General features: G+C 42.6%; 1 protein-coding gene across 2 annotated transcripts in view; it reads right to left on the bottom strand.

Moving 5' to 3' along the window:
- OGDHL (oxoglutarate dehydrogenase L) overlaps positions 1-17,590 on the bottom strand; it is a 52,632-nt gene continuing 35,042 nt past the window's right edge. For both annotated transcript variants that reach the window (XM_044420016.1, XM_044420017.1), the window contains 7 exons: positions 8,641-8,819; positions 7,832-7,903; positions 5,210-5,335; positions 3,831-3,903; positions 1,484-1,647; positions 944-1,098; positions 1-124 (listed from right to left, as the gene is read on the bottom strand). In XM_044420016.1, the coding sequence (XP_044275951.1) occupies positions 1-124; positions 944-1,098; positions 1,484-1,647; positions 3,831-3,903; positions 5,210-5,335; positions 7,832-7,903; positions 8,641-8,819 (893 nt within the window). The remainder of the gene's footprint in view (positions 125-943; positions 1,099-1,483; positions 1,648-3,830; positions 3,904-5,209; positions 5,336-7,831; positions 7,904-8,640; positions 8,820-17,590) is intronic.

The following is a 17,590-nucleotide window of genomic DNA, read 5'->3' on the forward strand; positions in this document are numbered from 1 at the left end:
TCAAAACATCTTTCCTTCAAAAGCTTCCAGGTTGAAAGCTGTGTCCAAAAATCTTCTGAGCGACACCAGATGAGTGTTCTTGTTGCCAGTTGCTGGAGCAGCAGCAGGTTCCCGGCCAACATACCTTGAGAGCGAAGAGACACGAAATGAGTTATGGACCTACTGGAAGGAGGATCAACATAGGATAGTTCAGGTGTGACCTACTCCCTTGTGTTAGCCACTTCTTAAAGTGGTAAAAGTTTGCTTGGCCATCCCATCTTGTTAAGCTGCTTTCACTACACTGAGACAACCAGTTCTCAGCACATACTTCCTCATCTTTCTTTGGCATCTCTGAGATACTTTCTGATGGACTTCTATTTCTTTCACGGGACAAAAGACTAGTAATTTAAGCAACTACATCGTTAAAGTGCAGCAGCACCTTAAGGCTTCATGGGAACTTTGCTCACTAGTAGGCAGTACTCAGCATGCACCAAGTTCCAGATTTAATCCCAGATTTCAGGTTCCAGGACTCAGCATGCACCAGGTTCCAGAATTTATTTATTTATTTATTTATTTATTTATTTATTTATTTATTTATTTATTAAAACATTTCTATGCCGCCCCTTGCCGAAGCCTCGGGGCAGCTTACAACACAATAAAATACAAAAATAACAATATAAAATTAACAATATAAAATAAATAACAATATAAAAGAAGTCGCCCTGGCCAGATAAATAAGCAAATATTTTTAACAATTAAAATGTCGTTTAAATTTAAGATTTCCGTTTAAAGCATCTCGGCAGGCCCAGAAAAGCCTGCTATTGGAACCACGGCCAGTCAAAGCAATAATGGCTCATTTGGGAAGTGTAGATAGAAAGGTCAGTAGCTCATCTCCAACTTCCCAAATGCAAACAGGGCAAGCCAACCTTTCAATTACGAGAAAACCAAAAGAGATCATCCTTACCATATTGGCCGCGTGTGGTTCACAATGGTGCGGAAACGAGGTTTGACATAGTCATAATAGCCGATGTTCTTGTGCTCTTCCTGACACCAGACAAGATCGGCTTTCGCATACTTCTCAATTTCTTCTTTTAACAAGTCAAATGGAAAAGGGGAGATCTAGAAGAGAAACAAGAAAACATTCTGAGGTGCAGAAACTCCATGTATGACAACAGGTGCTCCTAGTGCTGCATCCAACCCATATTTTCCCCCAGTAGAGCAAAAATCATGTTCTGCAGGCAGACTGCATCGGCATCTCTTGGAGAAGTGCATGGAGCAGATCTGATCAGTTTCCTTCACATTTTGTAGCTCCTCAAATTTTGTCACACAGATCTAAACTCAAAATTACACCAAAAAAACCATCATATAAGCTATGTTTTAAAAAGTGGGGATTTTGTGAGAAAATACCTTAATATATCTAATGGGTGTCCACATTTCACTGGCAGGCACATTTAAAAGGGTTTACACAACCAGTTCTCGTCATCCTCTAACATCTCTGCTTTACCTGTTCCAGTCTGGTTATCGCCACCTCCTTCTCTAAATCCTGGTTTTTCCTCTCTCTGACAAGATCATAATACACCTTCCCTGTGCAGAAAATCACCCGTTTCACCTCTCCAGGACTTTCAGCTGCAGCATTTTCTTCAGGAATCACACGCCTGAAGCTGGTACCTAGAGACACAATGAAGCTGCTTTTCTAAAAGGCATTTAGTTCGATGGTGAGACCCATCCTTCATAAAGGAAGCGATGACAATTATAGTCTTCCAATATCCCTCAGTGTTCTCATGAAGCCCTCCCTCTGCACAGTCTTGTATGTTCCTTGATTATTTGCAAAGGCAGATTTTCTATAGAAATGATGTTAGGCCCATTCTCTGTGGGGTTGCGCTCCCCCAAGATGAGGTTCCCAGTCTGGGTGTGCTGCTAAACCTGCTTTTTTGAGATCCAAGTGCACTGTTTAATCCTGCTTTTGTTGTCAATGTTTATTGATTTTATGAGTATGATTGTGATGATGGCGGAGAGACAGGAAGCCTTTCGGGATTCAAATGAGTCCCTGAACTGTGGAATGTCTATGCCTAGACTAGACAATTGTCTGCCCTGCGTGCCAAGCCAGATGCCCTTGGCTACGTTCTGGAGCTTGAAATGTCCCAGGATTTGAGCACACATCTCACAACAGAGGCTTATTTATTATTTTTGTCAGCAGAAGAAGAGATTTTTAAGTCCTCGTCTCTACCTACTCACAAGCAAGTCCGAGAAGGGTAAGGGCTGAATCAGGTTGACCTGCCCCCTTGATGGCCATCAGCCTCTGGACTTGCAGGCACCCAGTGCAGAGTGGGCCGAGGGCCACCCCACACCTCCTGTCCGACACGAGCCTCAGCGCGATGGCTCGTTTTGACCATCTGGCTGCAGCACTGCAGAGGGAAGGAAGAATGGAGTCTTGCTTGGGTGGCCCAGTCTCCTCCTCTGCCCAGCCCCCAGGATGCCCCTTCGCTCCCTCTATGCAGCTGATTTCTCAGCTTCAGAGAAGCAGCTGGCATGGTTCTTTCTGTACTGGCTGTGAGAGGGCTACGGGAAAGTAAAGGTAAAGGTTTCCCCTTGACGTGAAGTCCAGGCATGCCAGACTCTAGGGGGCGGTGCTCATCCCCGTTTCCTAGCCGAGGGAGCCAGCGTTTGTCTGCAGACGGTCTCCGTGGTCATGCGGCCGGCATGACTAGACACCGAAGTGCATGGAACACTGTTATGCTGATGCTCCCGGAATCAGAATGTAAATCTGAGGCTGGAAGTCAAATCTGGGAACCCAAAAAAACTAGCATCCCCTGGATGCTGTCTAGGTGGCCATAGGTTTGCTTTATAAAGATCCCCATTTATCTTACTGGGGCCTTTTCTCTCAGCATTTCCTTTAAAATGCCTGTGGTCTTGGTCTGATCTTGTTGCGTGTGGAAGTATTTTTAAAAATTAATCAGGTAAGTTATTAAAAAGACAGCACATAGCAAATGTGTGAACTTTAGTTGTAAAGTTTTCTAGCAAATACACCTGAGTAATGAGCCACAGGGCTTTTAAATTGTGACATTTTTAATCATCTTATATTATCAAAAAAATTTCCTACATTGCCCCCAATCTTTGGAATGCACTCCCCCTGGAACCATGACTGGCCTCCCCTCTCCTTACTTTTAGAATGGGTGCAATGAAGCCTTTTTCCAAACTGGCCTTCTAAAGATTGTCATTTTTAATGTCTGCCTGTTTTATTGCTTTTATGTTGCAGAGCAGTATTGTTTGAAATTGCTGCATGCCATCTTGACAAATGTGGAGCAGGTAAGGGAGTGTATAAATGTCCACAAATAAAGCAAGTACATACATTTAGGCGAGAGAGAAGGGACTAAAGGTGATGGTGGTGAGCAGAAGGCAGGGAGAGGTATATCCAGAGAAAGGGACTGGTTGATTGCAAGCAGAGGCTGTGGAAGCCAAGTAGAGCCCATATGGTGTAGAGGTTAGGCCCATATGGTGTGGGTCTGGGACTCAGGCCATCCGGGTTCTAGTCCCCGTTCAGCCACAAAGCCTGATTGAGTGACCCTGCGTCAGTCACAGACTCTCAGCCCAACCTGCCTCTCAGGGCTGCTGTTTGGGCATAGGATGGAGAGGCAGAGAACCTGGTAAGCTGCTTTGGGTTCCAGGCAAGAGGATAAAAGTGGGATATAAATGCAATGGGAGGAGCAGGAGAAGTCTGTTGCCATCGTTGTGTCTCATGTTGCAAAGGAAAGCCCTTTAATGTAAAATAATATACCAAGGGAAGTGATGTTTTAAGGGAGAGAAGGAATAAGATGCTTGTAAAATGAAAGAACATATGCCAGTGAGCCTACCTGACACCATTTCGTCAAAGCTGGATTTTGCTTCAGGGTGTCTCAGCAATGACTTCGGAGTGAAGATAATAAGCTGTGAAATGGCCAGTATTAGAACTTGTCATTATTCTGAACATTCAGGCACATTACTTCAAACGCAGAGAAGAACGCTGAACAGTATACAACAAAACGGTTGGTACACTGCATGGAGATGAACTAGAGTGGAAGCACGCCATCTAAAGGATTTAATTCTAATTACATTAACAAATGCTGTCCCATTAGATGTTTCTGGAAAGTGCAGTACCTTCCGGATAAATAAAAAATGTGTTGCATAAATCAAGGCAAAAGCAATTCAGTGATTACCTACAATGAAAAAGCCTGAGTGTTTATGTCAAGAAACTTAAATCTAGAACACTCAGAATAACTTCAGAAATTTATTCTAGGACTTTCATGATTGAGAAACAGGAATGCAATAGAGAGCTGAATAAAAGAATGAGGTGAACAAATTAAATGACTTCCTCATTCATTAGATTTTGACTCGTTGCAACAAGCGCCCCAATCACCTGGTTAAAATCACTTTGAAAGCAGCTTCAAAATGGTTTAAATAAGAAAAATAAACAAAACATGCACAGGGCAGCCCATAAAGGATATTGAGACAATTTTTGCAAGGTAAATAAGCACATCAATCATTTCTGGTCTCCCATCGTCCATGCATCACTCCGTCACATGGAACATACTACAGTATCTTCATCACAGCACACCTAGGGAGCAGTACTATGCATGGACAGAAAAATGTGCAGAAACTCCTGGCCAGAATGCTGGGAACCACAGGGATTATTCTCTGATTATTCTCATATAACCCCAGTCCTCTATCAGCTCTATTGGCTTCCCATCGAAGTCCGGGCTCTATTCAAGGTGCTGGTTATTACCTCTAAAGCCCTAAACAGCTTGGGACCAGGATACCTAAAGGAGCGCCTTCTTCCCTATTTGCCCTCCCGCCCCGAGATTGACAGCAGATGCCCTCTTCCGGGAACCTCTGTGAAAGACATTAGGAGACAGAGTACCCGGAGGAGGGCCTTCTCTGTGGTGGCGCCCCATCTATGGAATGCGCTCCCCAGAGAGGTCTGCCTGGTGCCATCATTATATGTTTTTTGGTGCCAGGTTAAGACCTTTTTATTTAATCAATATTTTAACAAGTTTTAATATTGAATTTTATTACCATATTTTAATTGCAGCCAGAGTGGGTCGTTAATTTATTTATGTTACACTGTTATGTACTGGAATTTTATTTGTCTAAGCTGTCCTGAGGCTCTCACAAAGGACAGCATACAAATAACTTAAGCAAACAAACAAATTCCTGCTGCAGCAGCAGGCATGAGGGTGTACCCCAAACCACTTACAGGCTTCCTAAATGGCAACAAAATCTGCCTTCTGAGGACGTGGAAGTAACTGGCCGGAGTTGAACAGTTTACCACAATCCAGTTGCAATCATATAGCTGGGAAACTTCGAAATCTTCATCATATTGCTGAACAGGGACAGATGAGAGATAATAGAAAGTCAGCCATTATTTTTAAACCATTGCTATATCTAGTTCATTTCCCCGTTCTTTTCTATTTTAGCGGGAACAAAAAAGATTAGGACAGACCTGGAAACATGTATTGTAACAAAGCTGTTCTACTGCAGCATGTGAAATGCATCCTTTCAAGAGTCATTTTCTATTACAACCCTGACTAGGTAGGTAAATTTATTGCAATTATTACTACTACTACTACTACTATATTTATATCTTTCTTTTTTCCTGTCAACCAAGTCAAGACAGCCTACATAATTCTCCTCCTCCTTTCATTCTCTTTTCTTTTCAATATATATGCAATACATTCACATAATTAATATTGACAATAAAACAGTGAATCATTTATTAATGAGAGCCAGTGTGGTGCAGTGGTTAAGAGCATGGGACTGGGACTCAGGGGGCCTGGGTTCTAGTCCCTGCTCAGCCATGGAGCCCACTGGGTGACCTTGCGCCAGTTCACAGACTCTCAGCCCAACCTCCCTCACAGGGTGGTTGTTGTGGGGATAAGATGGAGGAGGAGAATGATGTAAGCTACCTTGAGCCCTTTGTAGGAAAAAGGCAGGATATAAATTGAATGAATGAATGAATGAATGAATGAATGATATATAGATATAGATATAGATATAGATATAGATATAGATATAGATATAGATATATATATTTAAAAAAAGAAAATGGTCTGTTTCTGTGCTATGAAAACCTACTAGTCCAGAAATTCAGGAGATCTGCTCCTTCTCTCCATCTTATCCTCACAACAACAACCAACGTGAGGTAGCTTTGGGCTGAGAGGCTCTGACTGGCCCAAAGTCGCAAGGGACTAGAACCAGGACTGCCTGAGTCCCAGGCCTGTGCACCTAACCACTACACCATACAGCAGCATCTTCTGTAAGCATTACCTCTGTAAACCATGTTTGAGCATGCAAGGTTGAAGAGGCAGGATGTAGTGCACGTGATGAACTCACTCAATGGCAGTACCTCTCAAGAGCTCGTTTAGCTTCTCTGCATTCTTTCAGAGTCAAATACCTCCCTGCCTGTACTAGGCAAGGTCAAGGAGAAGACGGGGTTCAATGGTGCCTTCAGTCAAAATGACTAAGAAAACCAAAACCAGGTAAGATGATCCGAGGGGTTCCAGTGACCATGCAAAATGTTTAAACTTGTACTCCTCGTGCCTTTTTTTGCCAATTTTGTATACAGGTTGAAAACAAGCACACAATATTTCATCTATTTCCACAGTAGCCAACTCATTCGCTTCCCTTTGCAGCCGCGCCAAATGTGATCAAGATCAAAAGAACCCCTACAAGTTTTTAAAACTCTTCTACAAAACCAAATTGTTCAAGTAATTTTCTTCTAGTTAAACCCTGCTTTTTGACCCAGCCAAAAACAAAACACAACACACCATGGCTTATCAGTTTGTTCAAAAGTTACTGATTCTTTATTCTAATAAACCTACTGTTGGTGTGGACCCTGTGAACAGATGGCCTCTACATATACTTCCTCACAGTGCTTTTTTTGTAAGAGAAAAGGTGCCGGAACTCATGAAATTATTTACCTTTCACATGTAGTCCATCACTGTACACACACCCTCACGCGTCAGTTGTGTAACGAAACATCACGGTCACCGCATGCAGTAAGCACTCAGCACACGACCAATCACAAGCCAAGCAGTGCCACAAGATAAGCAGTGCCATCACAACCAGTGTGGACAAAGTACGCATGCATTGGACTCGACACACAAGCAGCCCGCATGCACCGTTTTAATGATTTTGCCGCTGACCTGCTACACTCGACAGGGCGATTCAAATCCACGTGGACCAAACATCAAATTTTCAAAAGTTATTTTTAAAACTTGGAAAATTTGTCGAAAAAAGGTGCCGGAACTCTGTTCCGGTGCATTCTATGACAAAAAAAAAAAAGCACTGCTTCCTAAGATGGTCAAACAGTGGCCAGTGTTTGCTGCACCCCCAAATATGGTACATTTGGGTTGCTTAAACATTTTTCATTTCATGGAAACCAAACAACCCATGATGCAGTGAACATCTCAAAGCATGTCTCTTCCTAAGAGACCAAGGCTGTGAATTGCTCAAACCCTAGACCGAGCCTAGACAAAGTGCCAGCCAGATAGTCTAGGGAATCAAGTTAAGCCCCACATATTATTTCTTTAGGTTGTTGTACTTTGTATTGTGAGTTACTGGTAAGGGAGTACTGGTAAGGGAGTACTTCTACTGGAAAGGGAGAGGTCTCAAAAAAGACATTCAAAAGATACATGGCACTAGAAGTTTGTAAGGCTTCCTTGGGGTACATGGGACCCCAGAATCAGATTGCTAGAGTCAAGTTTTCTATTGATAGAGGGTTAAAATAGATGTCCCAAAGGTAATGCTGCACAGAAGAATGATCTGGCAGCTGAAGAAAGAGGGCTCTGTGGGGAGGAAAAATAACAGATCTACTTACTGGGAAGGCATCGGGATCTTCATTACTCATCTGAAGGAACCTCTCTGGCCTGGCTGAAGAATGCTCCGGCCCCTGAAAAGCACATGGTTGGAGGAAACAAGTTTAGGTGCCTATGAAGAATTGGGAATCAGGCCATGAGATTCATCTGCCATCCTCTCCAGCACAGTGCCACCCACGAGGCCACAATTCCTAGCACTAAGGTTTGCACTAGTGGAAAATGTTACTCTAAAGAGACACAGCATTTGTGCATCTGAGTTTGAATGAACTGTATGGAAACTGACAGAAGGCTGCAGCTGTAACGTCACAGGAGAAAGAAATCAGGTATCCAGTATTCTTCCGGGCATTCAGGGTGCTACACATGTTAGAATGTTCAGCTGTTCATGACATTCCACCTGGAATATAATTGAACTAGCTTTCTTTGGCAAAAATGATTGTGTGCCTAGAAGTTGTAATGTTTATCATTACCATTTTTGACACAGGTTCAAGCAGTCAGTAGACAGCCAACTACAGCATGTGTTTATTCCATGAATGGAGCATATTATACTTGAGCATCTCATTACTCAGAAGTAAAGCCTCTTGATATCAGTGGAATTTATTCCCAAATAGGCAGGACTGTAGCCTAAACCCCTTAAAGGTATGCTCCTGAAGTCACTACATGATTATTCCTTATACAGCATCTACTGACACAAAACTAATCTTATTTAAATAAAGAAACAAGGAAGTCTCCATTTTTCACAAAGATGCATTACACTTCTCTAACTGTGGAACTGGTTAGTTTCTACACATGGAACACCCAATAGAAACCCTACCATTCCTTCCATTCCGTGTGGCAAAAGCAGAATGATCCCATTGTGACGAACCCATTTGGCCTGTCCTGAGCTGATAAATTGGTCTATGATGCACTGTGCTGTGTTGTGAAAGTCGCCAAACTGAGCTTCCCAGCACACCAGAGCATTGGGACTTGACATAGCAAAGCCAAGTTCAAAACCTAAGCAGGAGAGAAAATACGTATTAGCGCACTGTGATTTCTGCGATACTGAAGTGAGACATTTGAAGAACAAATTATGTGAATGAGTTTCAATCTGATATCAGAAGCTTGACTCAATTGAGGCAGTGACCTGGTTCATGTAAGACAATTATTGTTTCCTTATAGCCTGAAGTGCCTGATCCTGCTAATCTTGGAAGCTAAGCAGGGTCAGGCCTGGTTGAAATCTGGATGGGTGACTTGCATGTTGTGAGCTGCCCAGACAGCTTTGGCTACAGGCAGTATAGAAATGTAATGCGATGATCACGATGACGACTGGGAAGGCTAGGATAATGAAAACAGCACAGTCATTGAAAAGATGGGAGTATTGACACGCTGAGCTATACAGCAGACAATCTTCCATTCCTGTACATTTCCACAAGACTCCATATACTTTCCATAAACTTGCAAATACATTATTGCATTCAAAATTATGTGCATTTGGTGATCCAGCGGGCTTGGGAAGAAGCTTCCTTTGTGAACCAACAAAACCAGAAGAGCAAATTCAGAAAGCAGAGATCAAGAAAATGAAGATTTTTGAAGTCCCTTTGAAATTTTATGTGGGACTCCCTAGCAACTGAACTAGAATTTTCCATAGGAAGAGTGCTGAACAGCCATATAGCAAAGTCTTAATGCTATGGCAGGAACTGGGGCATTAAGTAATTGGTTAAAAAAGATGGAACAAAAATCTACTATAGAATATCAACTGGCTGCCACAGCGTTTGCTCAGCATCTTGACTGAGGCAGATTAATAGCCAATTGCTACAATAAACCGTAATAACAATGCTTCTTTGTTGAGCTACACTATAATGTGAGGTTTCAAGCAGCTCCAGCGAGTTCAGGAAAAAATAATTAAACCTAATATTAGCCTACTTTCTTTTCTAATGACCCATGTTAACTCTAGGATATTTCTCTTGACTTCTGCCCTGTAGCTAATGTCCTTGCCAGACAAAATGGCTTTTTCTCTCCCCCTGCCTCCTTCCTGCACTGCATGCTTTTAAATAGGTCATGAAATTGGCAAGAGCAGAAACATTCCTACAGCAGCATTATACGATGCCATGTAGACCTCATCATCAACTTATACCAAAGGGAGTGAAAGAAAACAGAATCTCTACTGTAATATAATTTACTGGCATGATGTGCTTGTGCAAAATTGCATTATACCCAATAGAAGACACTCCAATGATGTTACTGAGGTTGATCAATCGCATCTTCTTCAGAAATCTGAAAACAAGGGTTCCACTTCCTTTGTTTAATTCGATATATTGTATTGCATGCAAAGGCACCCTCCTGTGTGCAGATGACTTCCCACTCACCGAGGAGCTTTTCCTTTTGTAAACACCTTGTAACTCTTGAGCTCAAGCCCACAATTCATCTGACAACAAGGGTTTTATTCACAGGGTAGCCAACAAGACACCTGCACCCCATCCCTTTTGGGGAGGTCAAAGACATCAGCGGCAGTGTGGCTGGTGGACTGGCAGAAGCGACACTGTTGATTCTTGACCCTTCGCCGCCAGCCTGTTCAGCAACTCTGGCACCTTTCCTCATGACAAAGTACAGAGGTTAGCAGCTGCTCTATGCACTGGTAAATCGGACTTAAGAGTGGCTGTTGATGCCACAGAGGTACATGTGGCTGTCTGAATCATACGAATGGGGGAACACTATCCTAGAATTGGGGTTTCCGTTGCTGTACACCCACGGATGCTCCTGCGCCCCAGACACTTTCCTTACTCTCCACAGAGGCCCCCAGGCCCTCTTGATTTTTCGCTTTATTTTATTTTAATGTACCTGGGTCAAGGCTGAGCACACAGGAGAGGGAAGCTCAGGCCTCCAATAGCTCTGGCCCCTTCCTTTCTTATCTCCAGAATGCCTCTGAGTCCCATGGAGGCCTGAAGCGTTTGCGGGGAGGAGGCGGCGGCGGCGGCAATGGAGGTGGTAGGGAAGGGGAGGGATGGGGCAGCAGAGGAGCAACCGAGCAACTGGAACGGAACGTTCTCTTCTAGCCAATTGCTCAGACTACCTGAAATGATATAGGTAACCGTGGCTACCTGTGGCCATGCTCTAAAGCACATGTCACACTATTCAGGAGGGGCCCTTGACTCTCTGGGTAGACTTTTGTGTGTGGGGAAGTGCAGGGTCTGCAGAGGGAAAGAGATGGCATAGAAAGGTTGGCTGTGTGAGCTCCCTTATGCTTCCACATCCACTGGATGCAACTCTGCATTTTTAAAGAGTGATGAAACAAAGCAGATAACTTTTTGTAAACAATCGTACCAATTTTCTTCACACCACTGAATTTACACTGTCTCTCATGCACCCCGTTCTTCATTCTGCCTAATATATAACAGTTTCAAAGGGACTGGAGTGTAGAAATGAGAGATCCGCATAGCCAGATACTGCTCTTTGGACTTGTTTGAAAAAAGAAGCATATATCTAAGGAGTTACTCACTGGAGGGACTCAAGAACGGAAAGGTAGGGAAAGTATGGGGAGAAAAGATGCGCAATGACTCGAGAGTTAATGGCAAAACTCTGAAGTTTGGCATGAAGAGCTGTGATTGGGCAGGGCTGAGGCAAGATGGAACTGGGAAATGGGCAGCAGTACGATGGCTAGTCCTGGATCTGAAATGGATAGGGAAGGAATCGTGTCTGGCGCACCAAACCTTTATCAGGGTGTATAATCCAGATACAATCATTTATCGGAGCATTTCAAGGCATGCAACCACGCCTGGTAAACAAAGTTCCCATGTGAGCAGCCCCTGGTGAGCATAGGGACTGCATTTTGCAGACATTTTCAAGATTTGTTTGTCCTGTAGCCATGAAAGCTACAGATGTATATGCTAAAAAAGGACAATTACATCACAATTCTAAACAAATGCCCTTCATTGCCCAGGCTGAATCTTAAATGATTCCATCTGGCTTTCCAGGTGCCTGAGTCAAAAAGGTCAAACGCTTCACGCAGCCAATTTCTCTTACTCAGTTCCTTACTTTTTAATATTACAGATGCTAAATTGTGCCTTCCAATTGGATTCCAGTTAATGTTTACATCTTTACTTCAGTAGGCTGCACGCCAACTGGAGTATCTTTCAGCAGAAAAAGCAGTTTACAGAGAATGTACTTGCATTTGACAATGCAGATGCTGGACTGCAGGGAACACAGAAGAGGATATGTACATATGGATGGTTACATGGGCAAGGGTGCAGTTCCATAGACCTTAAGCATCTCACAGGCTAAAGGATTTGGAGTTTCCCCTCTGAGGCTGCAGACACTGCTCTGAGCTTGGGTGAGGATGCAAACGATGCCCAGGGATGGACAGAGCGGCAAGTGCAGCAATGCACCTGAGTTTTGGATGATTCCTGACATCAGAGTGTTCTTTTTGTAAGCACTGAGCTGAAACCTAAGAAACTCATAATATGGTTGGATTTTGTCTTGTAAAATATTTTTTTCTCTGTCCATGTCTGTAGATATTCACACTCATAGATCTAGGACTTAAAGTAATTACAAAATGAGAACAAGCTCCCTATATTACAGTTTTTTAAGCCACATTGCAGGAGCAAATGCATAATGTGCAAACATCACACACAGGTGCAAGTGCATCTTTAAATATCCGTGAACACTTTTCTGAATGCCACATGTATGTAGATAAGGTCCACAAATTACATGTGTGCTGCAGGAAATATCAGTGTTTCCCACAGACATTGTGCTGTTTGGAGTTGCCTAAATCTAAGTGTTGATTTGTACATACTACAACCTCAAAATTATGTCCTTGAATTGCAGAAACATATTTTTAAATGCAGCAATTGTCAATTATCTGTCTCCTGAAAACTGGACATTGAATTATAACATATGCCTTCATGATTACCTATTAAATATACTGTACCCCAGTAGCAGGAATAATTGCTCCCTAAAGAGTAATATTTGCAAAACATATCTGGCAACCCTGGGAGAAGTTATTAATAAACATAACATGTAATCTCTGGACTCAGGTTCTAGCTGTGATAAAATCTTTCATTCATGCCTTTAATGAGGAAACTTTTAGGAGCTCGGCAGCTCCTGCTGACCAAAGGAGGACACCTTGTCTCTTGATATGCTCTACACACAGTCGGCTTCTGCTTCAAACCTCCCAGTAAGCAGTCCCTGACAGGTCTCATGTACTTGTCGTTGGTGATTTATACTGTGGAGACGGGAGCCTGCAGCAGAACCGGGGGTGCTGTGCCGATGAGAATTTATCCGAAGCCTGGTTCATTTTGTGGAATGCAAATTGTATGCACACACAGCACTGAGGAAAGGATGCTTACCACTTTATTAGAACTTCGAAGTCTATGTTTAATGACTATGCATATGGTTGCATTCTTGATGAGTGCAGATTTCTAGCAAAAATGTCATTGTAGAAGGATTTTCCCCTACAAGATTGGCATTTTCTGCTGAAACAAAGTATTATTCTACCACAAAAAAAAAAAAAACGTAGCCTGGAAAACATACATTTTTCTCCAGAAGCCTTTCTGGCAGGACAAACATAATTATCCTTGAAATGCAAGGAACCGCAAGCTGCAGGTATAATTTCCACCTTACCTTTACTTGCCCTGCACACAGAGCCCCCTGGGAAATAATGTGTGTTCACTACCAAGGGCATGTTATACATCTTTTACTGCTGAAAATACTTGTCCTGTCCTCAGACCTAGGCAAGAACTCAAATACTGGACCCAAGAAGGCATCTGGAAGTTTGCATATTTCGAAGCATAGGAGGGTAGCTCCAGAGGAAATTATGGACCCTGCAGGAAAGGTGCTGAGGTCAAGTGAACATTATGAACTCTGTGCAGAATCCATGTGCCAGCTCTGAGCATCCATGTGAATCCTTGCCCCGAGATCTGTCTATTTATTTATTTATTTAAAGTTTTTATACGCTGTCCCAATACTACAAGTCTCTGGATGGCTTACAAAAACCAAAAAACTAAGACAGACAAAGCAACCGTGTACAACAAACCACACACTGCGTCCAATAAATGCTGATAAAAACAAGGAGAAAACCAATTAACTGTTAAAATATTGGGGAAATAAAAAGGTCTTCAGCTGACATTGGAAAGAATAAAGCTACGGTGCCAGGCAGGCCTCCCTGGGGAGCGTGTTTCACAGTCTAGATGTGCCTAGATGTTATAAAGTGCAAAGTTCTCGACTGAAGCACAAGTCCTTGGAAGTTGTGTGCACCCGCACATGGAGACAGAACTTGGAACGGCCCTCTGGGTCTGCCCTAGATCCAAACCCTGAACAGAAGTCTCTCTTATCGGCTGATGCAAACAACACTGCCTAAACAGCAGGATAAAAATGCAGTAAATAAATGAGTTATGTAGATCCACACTTCGGACAAGATTGCATTAGTAGGAAACGATGAGGCCAAGCTACATGCTCTTTTGTTTTCCCTACAGGTTGGACTCCAAGCGAGAGCAAAACAAACACTTTCCAATTAAACAAAAGCAACATTCCAGGTGCCAGGCAAATATGCTGAATAGTCTGAATATGTGCAGGAACAGCAGGTATATGGACACTTACAATGCCCATACATGAATGCACTCACAGACTGCATTTGCAGAGGATGTGAATTTTTATGAGCTATTCCTTATGCTAATTCTATTCAAGATGTCTGGTCGGATCTTGACAAAATTATTTCAATGAACTGCTTGGTTTCTGCGGAGCTAAGTTCCATGAAGAGATCATCCGTAAACTCCAGCGTATGTTCTGTTTCTCTCCACCAAAACGTTAGAAAACCCAATGCACTCTTTTCAGCCTTCCGGGCAAAATATCTCCATTACTTGCTCTCTGCCAGAAATCCATATTCGTCCACACTCTTATTCTTTATTTCCAACAAGATAAATTTATTTTTACAACCTCGCAGACATGCTGTTTTGTCATCTGCTGAAACAGTGGGTTTCTTCTTCTTTTTGTACAATAAGCTCCCCAAGGTATTATTAAAAGAAAGGGAAGCTAGATGGGCTTGAGTCCAGTTCTATTTTTAAACAAGCATTAAAAGGCTATTTCTACTGATTAGGTGACATGGGTGAGAAAACACACAAGATGGCTCATTTGTTCAAAGCTTATTCACACATATGCTGCTCTAATAGAACTGTGCGTGTCAAAGGTAAATCCAAACTAATCTCAAAGAAAAAATCTCAAATTACAGCAATCTACATAAGATTAAAGAGTTCAGTATTTCTATCTTAGCTAAATGCCTGCCTAGGTCAATTCCCTATACACCTAAAACAAACAGTGTTGATTTTAAATGCTGTATAATTTTCAGTGAAGGCTCTACTTTACTTATTTAAAATAATTTTAGTTAATGATCTATGCAGTGGTCAAAATTTTTGTATTTTACTTGTTTTTACTGGTTTTAATTGTTCGCCATCCAGAGAGTCCTATATAGGTGCAATTTATAAATTTTTAAAATAAATACTTAACCTCTTCAAATCAGCACATGTATCTTTCTCCCTAACTGCTATTCTGCTGCAACAGTGAATTGCTAAACACCCCTGAATTCTACTCATGACTGAAACCTGGAAGAGATTTCCCCAAGTGGTGTGACTTTCATCAGCCCACGCCAGAAGGGTCAATGGTGATGGTAGTTGTAGTCCAAACATCTGGAGGACAACAGGTTGGAGAAGCCTTGCTTAAAACCTAACAGCTGCTTCCTTTTTTATGATCTCCAGTCATTAGAGCCAGTTCCCCAATTATTCTCCATAAGCATTTTATTTGCAACACGAGCATATCTAACAGCTGATCTTGGTTATACTTACAAGGGGGTTATTCTTACAATGATGCCCCTTTCCTATATGGAAGGAACGAGCACATCATTTCTGCTCACGATGGATTCAACCCCCAGGGCAGTCCATTATAATAAAATAATTTGGGATCTAGTAACATAACCAACCCCATCCAGGGTGTTTTCCGCCAGTAATGCTTGCGGGGCACTGCAGTGGCACTGCCAGTCTGCTTGGAGGGCACAGATGCCAGACTCCTCAGAAGCAAAGGCAGCAATCAGGCTCTGCCTTTCATGCTTTCGCTTGTGTCGCTCTGCCAGACACAGAGGTGCTGAAGAGCGGTGTGCCAGTTCACACGTGGCGTTATTCTGACCCCCCATCACTCCCTTGAAATAGAAGTTTTCAATTAGCATAAATGAAGCTGCAGCTTAATTCTACATGATTTGCCATTAGTCAGGGATTCTCAGGCAGGGATTTAAAGCGAAACAAAACAAAAACACCAAAAGGATGTCTTTGGGAATGACAGCCGACCACTTCTTCTGCTCTTGTGTTATCTTGAACATGTTCCCCCTACATTGCAATATATGTGAACAAAGACCAGCAAGGGGGTGGCAAAGCTGTTAGATTCTAAGTATTTCACAGTACAGGAAAGTAATTTAAATGTGTGTTTGCAGTAATGTACCTTGTTTGTTAGAAGGCCATGAGATATAATTAAACAAATCAACAAACAGATATCTATATAGCATTTCTTTGATCTTTGAGATGTAGAGTTTTGGAAAGACTAGAATTAAGTACTTATGCTATGCACAAGCACTTCTCACCATAAGGAATTTAAAACCGTCATTTCATCCTCTTCAGAAATACCAGTGTAGTAGCATTCATTAGCGCCTTGCTTGTATCCTTCTGGATTTACATGTACACAGTCCTCACCCCATCAGATCACAAACCGTTGCTATTTAGCAAGAAGGAGCAATCTACTAATCTACTGCTGTACCTACTACAGCATCTAAAAGAACAAGAAGGGGAGCGTAACATTTAACACAGTCTCTGTCTTGGCTGCATCATCAGCACAGCACTGCAAACATCCTCTTCATGGAACTCCACTGGTGGAAGCCCCTGTGCTTTAATCAGTTTGCCCCAATAGAGAACTTTGAGAATCAGGTTTCGCCTTGCTACAATTTCTTTCTTCCCCCTGTGGCTTCTAATTGTGAGCGAAAAATGGCATTCCAATGTTCTCACCAACTGAAACAATAACTTTTAAGTACAACTTTGTCTAGCTGTGAAAACAGATTATGAGTTCTAGTCTTCTGCTCTGCTCACACAAACATTTCTGTCCTTTCCCTTGCCACCAATTCCCTCCTCTGGGACCAATGGGCCTATCATTCAATTTGAGGCATGAAAGAGTGTCCAACCAGCCTGCAGCCCCTGTATTTTAGCACAGAGACAAGCTGAACACACATGAAACTAAAGTAGAAATCCCCAACCTGTTTGGAAAAGGGGGCACATGCCGGGTGTGTATCATTGGCACGTTCACAAAGCAGCCACAATTAAGTGGCTTGTTCACACACACAAATGGCTGCCATTTGGGCATGGCCAGTCACAAAGCACCCATGTCCAAAGGCAAACTGGAAGAGATAAATGAAAAAGGATATGCCCAGGGACCAAGAAACAAGACAGAGATGGAATCGGAATTCCGAAGCACAAAACCACTCATTCAAACCCACCATTTTCTGCTCTGATACCCATCACACAGACAGAGGTTCAGAGAAACACACACCGATTCTCTCCATCAAAACATGCACAAACACAGGCAAAACACAGCCCAACACAATCTAAACGCACACTTACATGCTCCATGTGCATACTCACTCAAAACCAGGCAAACCAAGGCATCACTGAGGTGACAGACGTCCCAGCACAGGTACCCCCTACTCCCCATCATCCCTCTCAGCCACGAGGATGCCCCCTACTACCCTGCCAGCTTATTTATTT

This window comes from Varanus komodoensis, unplaced genomic scaffold, assembly GCF_004798865.1.
Source record: "Varanus komodoensis strain SLA01 unplaced genomic scaffold, ASM479886v1 scaffold11, whole genome shotgun sequence".
Classification (NCBI taxonomy): domain Eukaryota; kingdom Metazoa; phylum Chordata; class Lepidosauria; order Squamata; family Varanidae; genus Varanus; species Varanus komodoensis.